This window comes from Ostrea edulis, chromosome 1 (assembly GCF_947568905.1).
Source record: "Ostrea edulis chromosome 1, xbOstEdul1.1, whole genome shotgun sequence".
Taxonomy (NCBI): domain Eukaryota; kingdom Metazoa; phylum Mollusca; class Bivalvia; order Ostreida; family Ostreidae; genus Ostrea; species Ostrea edulis.
This window is the reverse complement of record NC_079164.1, coordinates 30,040,826-30,050,476: the sequence shown is the minus strand read 5'-3', so window position 1 is coordinate 30,050,476 and position 9,651 is coordinate 30,040,826. Positions and strand designations below refer to the sequence as shown.

Sequence of the window (9,651 nt, the reverse complement as noted above, 5' to 3'; positions counted from 1 at the left end):
TTCAAAATAGTGAAAACGTCCAAGGGTTTATATGGAAAGTGTTATAATTTTGATTTTATAAGGAGAAATGTGATGTATATGGAGTGCAATATGGGGATACAGAAACAATGGGTGCAGATCTTGCAGTAATTACTTGAAATCTTAGATTAATCCATGCAGAGGACCTTGCTTAAGTAGTAACACTGACTTATGATAGCTTTACTTTGTAATACAACGTCTTTCTCTCAAATCGAATGTTCAGTGCGTTCATCGAGTACTGCGATAGTTTCAAACAGTTAGGATGATCATTAAAAGAACATTAGAAATATCAATGGAATTTAAGAGGGTGTCCATTATGATATCAGGCAGAGGTCGGCACATGCTATCTCTCAGATTTTCATGAAACTTTGTGCACAGGTTCCTACTGACCCCAATATGAAATTTGCCAAATAAAAAGTTTCTATCATGTTTAGTTTGGGTTCGACATGGAAAAACAACTTTGAGATAATTTTCGGTGCAAAAAGGTCACGAAATATTGGAAAAAAGTGCTATGTTTGAACAGCTCTAAAATGTCATATAACTAAAAAAAATAGAGAAAAGCAATATTTTATATGTTAGATATACACTATATGCAATAACTAAGAGGGTTTTTGGTGTGTATATTCATCCAATGAATGAATTTATTAATTGTTAAAATTGCACATATTTCACACCAATATATTTTACAAAATAATGATCAAAATATAAGATCTCACAGAACCCAATACAATGTCTCAAAAGAAATAGATTATGTATAACCAGAAACTTGAAGAGGTGTATTTCAAGTTACAAAAATAAATTCAGTGGGAAAAGCAAGGTTTGATGGTGAAAAGTTGAACTGAAATCTCAAAATTTTCAATAAGTGCAAAAAGGTCAACTACTTAAATGAAGGTTGTTGAACTACATAAATAGAAATAAATATGAAGTAGATATAACAAATCAATGATTAAATGATTAAAATTCATGAAAAATTACTAGAACATATGAACATTCAGAAATAAATTTCATGTCTTTGTATACATTCTATATAATAAAGGCAAAAAAATGCCTATGTAATTCATTGTATAAAATTTTACAATGTTGATTTTTAGAGGTCATTTCTGACACAGGATTTGAGATAATAGTCAATTAATTAACACACATATATGAAGTTAAAATTATCAGTAAATCAAATTTTAATAAATTGCCTATCATGAAGAATCTAAAATCATTCACTCACATTACAAACTTGACATTGGCAGATCCCGAGGGGGTTGGGGGGAGGGGTAGAAAACACCCCCTCCTTTTCTCTGGGACATGTAGATAGTTATTTAGCATTAACCAGAAATTTTTTGACTCTCTTGTAAAGCATTTCCCTTTGCATTCATGAAATAACATGCCATATTCCATTTTCTGCCTACATCAGATTGGCAGACTTGCTTTAATGCATGTTTACTCTGATGTTGAAATATATATTGACCACTTCCAGATACACAAAATGTTTGTTGAATTTTACCCAGTGACAAAAAATGTTCATAAAGTATCTTCAACTGATGCATAAAAGGTTACATGTAACTAGCAATCAATAATAAACATATTTACTTTATCAATTCATCGGATATGACCTAATGCAGATTTTAGATCATTTTTCTGGAACCCCCCCCCTTTCAAATCACTGGATCTGTCTCTGTTTAACAAATGAAAATAAACAAATCATGTCTTAATGCCTGGTACTTAGTAGCATGGTTTGCAAAGTAAGAGCTAGTGCATATTTCTGACATTTGTTACAAACAAACTTTTCCCCTAGAAATTATGAAAATTGGCACTGAATTTATATTGATACATGTATATTAACAATTGATACATTTCACAGTATGGAATCTTATTTTGCCACCCCACCACTCTCTTCTAATTTATGTCTAACGCCATAGCAGTGTTTCTTTTGAATATTGGTTCACAAACAGGAATAAAATTTGTCACTTCAAAAACTGAAATATGCTGCAACCATAGAGTTAAAGTAGTGGTCATCATTTGATTATCTTTGTCAGCTGCAAAGTGTTTCTGTGAAATAACTGTCAACATATCTAGATTGAAGTGGAGCTATGAGTTCTGCAATTCCCCTTATAACTTCACAAGTCTTTTGTCTGTAGTAATTCTGTGTTCTCTCCAAAGCCTCTTCCTATCTTGGACTCAGCTGAGATCTAAATAACAACAGTTGTGTAAATTAATGGAAATAAAATGATGAACATGTTTAAATAGCACTGTAAGCAATGCACTAAGAAAGTCAAGATCATATGTTTGATATAGTCACAAGGTCAAAGGTCATGATATAAAATAAATTCTGGTCATTAGGCATTTCATGTGAAACAAACTAACCCAATACCTTATTCCTCAAGATATAACAGATCTGGTAGTAATGAATGTTTTTCAAAAGTAGGTCAACATGGTCAAAGTCAGAAGTTCAAAAGTAAAGCTCTTTTCATTAGTAATCTATAATATGTGAAATCTATATCAAAGCCCAATCCAAAGTGGCTGAGAAACTATATACCAATTTAAAGTTTTTGAAAATCATGCTATTTTGTTAAAAGGTACTAAATTAAAAGTCTGGTAATAAAGAATATACACATTTTGTATATCTTTATGTAAAATATCAATATAATAAAATCTGGGTTAAACTTCAAAACCAAGGTCACAATATCAAACAGCATGGTATCAAATGAAAGTTCTTGCCATAAGATATCTAAATACTAAACATAAAAGGCTAGACTACCTTATATATAGTTCAGGAGAATTGCCTACTGTAGGTTATATTTTGTTAAAAGTAGGCCAAACACAAAAGTAAAAAAAAAATTGATATCAAAAGAAATGTCTTATTATAAGGAATAAAAATATGAAATATGAGAGCCTTATTACTAACATGAGCAAGTTCCAGACAGACAATGCCCCCCCCCCCCCCCCCCCCCCCCCGACTTTAGTCATGGGTGCATAGAAATGAAAAATGAATCAACACAAATTAGGAACATTTGCAGTTTGAAAGGATTTAGTATGGCCCTGCTAACCTTGAAAAGAATTTGTTTTAATTTCCTGTATATTCCCACATCATACTCCTCCATACCCTAATTCTTTAGCCTCTGAATTGAACAAAATAAAATTTACACTACCTGAAGATCCTTGCTTATGAATATGACTAATCATTGACATACTCTTCTTGAGAAGAGGATTGTTAAAGATGTTTCCTTATATTATCCCTTATAAAACTTTGACCCCCTATTATAGCCTCATCCTACACCCAGGTCATGAATTGAACTAACTCCAATCTACACAACCTGGGAATGCTTGCATATTTTCATTACATTAAACGACCCCATCCTATTTTTGCCTTTTCTTGATTATCTCCCTTCAAAGGGGGCATGACCTTTCATTTAAACGAAAATGAATCTCATTCAATTGGGCCAGTGGTTCTGGAGAAGATGAAAATGGGAAAAATTATTACCACAATGATGACAACAGAATCCAGACAAATATTTATGAGAAAAGCTCTCTTGAGCCTTCAGCTCAGGTGAGCTAAAAAAAAAAACCAACTATATATTCATTGATTCAAAAATTAAACCACATTCTGATTTCAAAACATCACCTTTGATATATATATATACGAGCTAGTATTTGAAATTATCTAAACAAGAATTGTCTGAAGAGAGTTTAAAACTTGTCGAGTGGGTTAAAATCTTTGATAACAGTCATGAATTAAAAATGCATGTATGTGTTGTGTGTGGCATGGTGACATCACATAAAACTTCAATGTGAAGGGTCAAGGTCGTAAGCTAAAAATGTTACTATCATATGACATGAAGGAACACACATTTCTGAAATATCCAACCCCCATCTCTAACCATTCTTATGTTATTGTCATAATTAAAGTTTTTATATTCTACATGTATGTCTGTCAAGTGAGTTAAAACAAAAGGATTATAACATTGGATGCCTTTGGCCAGGATTTGTCTCAAGAAATATACATGTCAAATGTGGAATTAAGCTCTTATCTGTAATAGTTCTAAACTTACATAATTTATGAATTATGACAATATGACAAGGTCAGATGTACCATGTTCTGAATTTAAAACCTTTTGATTGAAATAAATAAATATACTCACTGATACAGTCTGATAATTGGCTTGCAGTAGGGGTGATTTGACTATAATTATTTTCCAAATCTGTAATGAAATGGGTGTTGTATTAATTATCAAGCTTTCGTAATTGGTATATACATGTATGTCACACTAATACACTTTAGTACCTGTGTGCATTCAAATAAATCATCAGATTTTGTGTCATGTTAAACCATCTGAATTTTATAATCCATTCAGCTTAAATTTAGAGAAATTAATGATATACATCAACCTGTAACACACACACCACCCCCACCCACATAATGGTTCTTATAGTTGCATAATTACATGAATAAATATATATCATTATTTTTTTTATATTTGTTATTCGGTTTTTGTCACATACATACATGTACATATACTACCCTCTCACACTGATTCATTCATCCTTTAATAGTTATTAAATCTAGGAATCCAAAAAACAAACACATGTGAAAAGTAGCTAGTAAAAAAAATCAGTCAAAAATAACCTGATATAATTTTAATATATATTATCTTTTATGCATGCATGCTGATATGTACATAGCTTGCAGGACAATAAACACTTTTCACCTCTTTCATCTTGTTTTTGTGTGATTCTATTGTTTCTTAATTCAATGATTTGTGGATAAACATGGTGTTGTAGTACAGATTTTAAAAATCCCTACATTAACAACAACAACCCCCCCACCCCCCACCCCCACCCCCGATTGATTTAATGTTTTTTTTACTGTGGGATTTATCATTTTAATCATTATTATTTTAAAAAGAATCATTTCATCAAATGAATTGTTTGCATTGAGACATCATGAGAACTTGCATCAAAATTGTCTAGCAATCAAAGACAGTTTTCAAAGAAAAATAACAGAGAAAATTCGACATTTATACTTACCACTTCCAACGGGAACAAATATTTCCCTTGAAACATTGAAGTTTACTGCTCTGTCTGCTTTACACTTTCCTTTGTGTAGTAGATAACAACATTTGGTGGTGGTTGCTTCCAGTAAATCCCCAAAGAATCGCAATGACCTCGGCATACTAGTAAGCATCTGCACCGTGCACGATAGTTTAAACAGTTAAACTTTTACGTCGAATTCGAAGTACCCCGATCTGTACAGCAGGGGGTCAATCTCGGTTGAATATTACACGCAGTTCCAACTTTAAAATATCTTGAATATCCACTTATGTCTTTTGAACAATTATTAAGGGTTGACAAGTCCCTAAAATAAGGACCACTCCTAGAAAAACTTCACCTTTCTATCATTTGTCAGCTATATCTGTTTACCCACGAAACTTATATAAGGTCCGGGCTGAATATTTATTTTTCACCATCAAATTAAAAAAAAAATTAATTCCACGTTTACACTTGATAAAAAAATCGAGATAAGTGAAACATGTTCTAAATAAATACTGTTTTCTTCGAAAATTACAATTTATGCAAGTTTCGGATCATTTTACATGTTTTACGCCAAGGGAGGTAACTCAAATTACTGGCTTTTTGGCTACTTCTGTCAGTAAATGCTCAACAACAGCATTGTTTCCCAGCAATTTTATTGTTTCATCTTAATTATTAAGGAATTTCCTTCAAATATTGTTTATACTTTCTGGACAAATTTTATTGTATTGGGTATTATTTAACTTTACAAAATGATCATTTTCTATAGATTATATAGTGTCCTCGAATTTATGAAATAGGCCAAGTTTTGGCATCTAACAATGTTTTTTGTGAAATTCACTTTACATACGATAAAATTGGCGTATGACCTTAACTTTTATTGGGTATGAATAAAATTTTGGGGAATTGCATGTGCCAGCCGTATTATAGCTACTGCCTGATATCTTCGTGGACGGCCTCTTTAAAATTGTATGTAATTATAATGATAGTAACTACACAGGTGGCCATAAGTATACCTAAAGTATTTGATGAAACAAATAAATTGCGGAAGAGTTTTAAGTTTGTAAGTCGATTGCACACATGCGTAGTTGAATATCACACGTGCGCTTATTTCCAATAGTAATTAAGATAGGTACAACACACATAATTGTTTGTTTGCAATATACTGTAACATCTTGAGTACATTGAGAATTTTGCTATATAAAGCCAACGCTTTAAAATTATCACAAACCCCAGACCAGTTCTTACTTGGTGGTATTTGAAGGTAAAATCCTAACGTACATTATTTATAATGATATATCTAGCATTGAATTAACTTTTTTGAATTTACAATGCATTTTCCTTACGTGTAGTATTACAAAATGAATGATAAAACTTATTCTCTTTACATTGATAATTAATAAAAGTAACTAGTTATGGAGATTCTAACGTATGTGTGAAGGAGATCGTATTGAATGCCTTATAGCATTTCTTATAACAACTGAACATGAACTTTCTGAATTTTATTAGATGAAATGATATGTTTTATGAATTGTTAAAATGTTTAGCGTATCGTTCTATGAAATGTTTTTCTAAATTTGCACTTCGAAACGTGGAAAAATATAGTACAAACTCTGTGTCTCTCTTCTGTTTTAAAAGGAGGAACATCCTTTATCGAACTTTTAAAAAATCACGTTAGAATTGTAGTGTAAAGTCCCGCTAACTTTATCCTGTAATTTTCTAAGTAAATAGAATGTGAACTTATGATACTGAAGTGGAATGAGGTTATGTTTAGTTTTACTTGTGATATGATGTTTGTTTCTTAATTGCCTTCAGCGCCTAAAGAACTTGAAAAATGTGTTTTGTATTTAAGAGTACTTCAACAAAAACTCAACCATGAGGGTTATGCGTCTGCTGTTGTTCGTGTTGGTGTTGCTTTTTATCAGTGATCTTCACGCTGACGTCGGGGACGACATGGCAACAGCAACTACTGCTGTAAAGGCCGGGATTGAGGCTACCAGCGCCATCGGCGATATCGTGGAAGGCGTCAAAGTCCTTGCTAAGATGTCCAAATTCCTCGGCAAGATTGCTCCCTTCTTGGCAGCCATCGGTCCAATCATGGACATCATAACGATGTTTCTTCCCAAACAAGAAGATCCAACTTTAAAATATTTGAAAGAGCAATTCTCCAAAGTGGACTCGAATTTCAGAAATATGGAGAGACTTTTTGTAGAAGTCAAAAATCTAGTCAGAGAAAAGGGTCTCAACGCACAGTTTTCAGAAATTGAACAAAATATCCATGCCTTGTCCTATCGTCTTCATATGTTGATGACAGCTCCGAAAGATGCCGTTGAGGGTCAGAAGGCTCGTTTTATCCAGGCTTTCGAAACCAGTTACCACAGTGCAGCAAAAAAAATATACGATGCTATAACAAAAGAGAGAGCGTTTACAGACAGTATTCCAAAAGAAGCAATGCAATATACAAGCAATGACCGCAAGAAGGTTCAAAAGATAATGACTGGAAGTCTCGCCCTTCTTCTTTCAGCTGTTAAAGTCAACTTAGCCTACCTGAAAGTTACAAAGAAAGACGCCAGCTATGAAATGGAAAAAACTCAAATGGATAAATTTATCAGGGAAGCTGCACAGAAAATCAAAGACGTGGATACGGAAGTCACTAACAAATGGACAACCCAAAGATTCACAGATTTGAAAGACCTTTCTGCACAATACAAAGGTGATAATCATGGACAATTTGCAAACCGATTGTATTCATTTTATACCGAAAAATATTACTGGAGAGAATGGGTCGTTCTTGTATACAACGAAATGAAAAAATCATGGACAGGGAAGAATGGACATATGTTTAATCTATGTGGAGGAGATGAATACCTGCAAAAGGACGGTAGAAATGTAATAACATCGAGCGTACCAAAGGAAAAATCCAAGATTAACACTAGCCACTACAAAAGTAAATTGGGAGGAGTTACAACTGAAAATGTGGTCTGGGGGGTCCATTATTGCTGGAGCACAACCAGTGTGCTAGACCAGATCAAAAAGTTTGCCGGCGGTTCTGATGTGTGCATGCGAGCTGTTGTATCCGATAGAGAGGGCGCAAGCGTAAGTGCCGCGCCTGGTCGCTTATCTTCCAAATGGAAATATTTCTTTAACATGTACGTTTTTGGTTGATGAAATACACGTCAGCATGTTATTGCCGAGTTAAACAGAATTAAAATGATAAAAAAATTCAAATCTCTTTGTTTTATTCATCTTCCAGCACAAATGATAAAGGGTGCTAGAAAAGTTTGTTCTGTATCGAGATGTTTCGAAAAACAGTTAAAGTGATTGCAGAATGAATGAATGTGGCTGAGAAGTTCGACATGGTTTCACGTGTTCTTTGCCATCCCTAAGATTTTCTTTGTTCCTGGAATTAAGAAATGAATGAAGTTTACTAGTACCGGTACCTATATTATACTATATAACCTCGACACGTGAACTGTCAGATATTATGTTATATAGTATATCATAGGTAAGAATTAGCGTCATTCCATATAATTTCAGTTAGCCACCGCGTACCGAATACGCATCGAACTTTGAAAGCAGCCACCTTGGTTCTCGATAAATTGTGGCCAAGGAATTTGCCAGAATCCTTGAACTAGAATAGATGTGTAGTATACGCATGTAATGAATGAAAGGCGAAGATAACAAACAGTGATTAATCTCATAACTCCTATTAGCAATACAAACTGGAGAGTTGGATAAACACAGACCCTGGAGATACCAGAGGTAGTTTCAGGTGCCTAGGAAGAGTAAGCTCCCCCTGTCGACCGGTCACACCCGCCGTGAGACTACATTTTCTTTTACTCTCTTTATTGCTTAAGACATACAATGCACTTCTTATCACATCAGTTATAATATGTATACATAAATAGTTATAAATACATAAACATGGCATTGTATGGCGGTGTACAAATTCAAAAATGGAGAATAACTTCAACAAGGTTTTCTCGCAACTTAAGTGCAAGGCATTAATATTTCCATAAATTACAAAGTTCGTGTAGATTATGAACACTTAATAATTGTACAAATTTGAAAACAGATGGTTTTTGCCAATGAAACTTTTTGATATATTTATAACGAAATTCTTCGTAATGAGAGCAAATTAATACAAAGTGGCATTTGTCCTCTTTGTATTTTTACAAAACTTACATACTCCAAGTATACATGTGTATATTTTTGCAGCACTTTAAAATTCGATGTTGAAGTTGCTCCTACAGAAAGAATAGGAAAATATTTATTCTTGACATCACACAAAACAAGTCTTCACATTTGGATACCAGAAAATGCAAAAATGTGTCGAGGTTTTTTTTTTAATTTCAAACTTCATTAATATCTAAACATTGCATGTAATATTGTCGCTAATAAATTCCGACAAGTAAAATAAAAGGAAGTACCTGTAATCTATCGTGATCTGTACTTCAAGATGACGTCATCTGTTAGAATCTGGTGCATTTCATTTTTCCCTTGTAGAAAATGTATTTTTAAAAAGGAGAACAAATTACCCTAATGCTTTATACATCCTTATTTCCAATGTGGTATTTTTGTTGCATGCAATTGTTTACGCTACATTACGGGTAC

At 33.2% G+C, this 9,651-nt stretch overlaps 1 protein-coding gene and 1 long non-coding RNA gene across 2 annotated transcripts; one reads left to right on the top strand and one right to left on the bottom strand.

Moving 5' to 3' along the window:
- Positions 1–626: 626 nt before the first annotated feature.
- On the bottom strand, positions 627–5,451 carry LOC125663957 (uncharacterized). Its single transcript, XR_007365681.2, has 3 exons — positions 5,035–5,451; positions 4,149–4,208; positions 627–2,198 (listed from the first exon to the last, which is right to left on the bottom strand). It is a non-coding gene; the product is annotated as an uncharacterized LOC125663957 (long non-coding RNA).
- An 817-nt stretch (positions 5,452–6,268) lies between these two features.
- LOC125663956 (uncharacterized) lies at positions 6,269–8,265 on the top strand. Its single transcript, XM_048896410.2, has 2 exons — positions 6,269–6,301; positions 6,890–8,265. The coding sequence occupies exon 2, from the start codon at positions 6,913–6,915 to the stop codon at positions 8,200–8,202; it is 1,290 nt and encodes a 429-aa protein (XP_048752367.1). The 5' UTR covers positions 6,269–6,301; positions 6,890–6,912; the 3' UTR covers positions 8,203–8,265.
- The last annotated feature ends 1,386 nt before the right edge of the window (positions 8,266–9,651 follow it).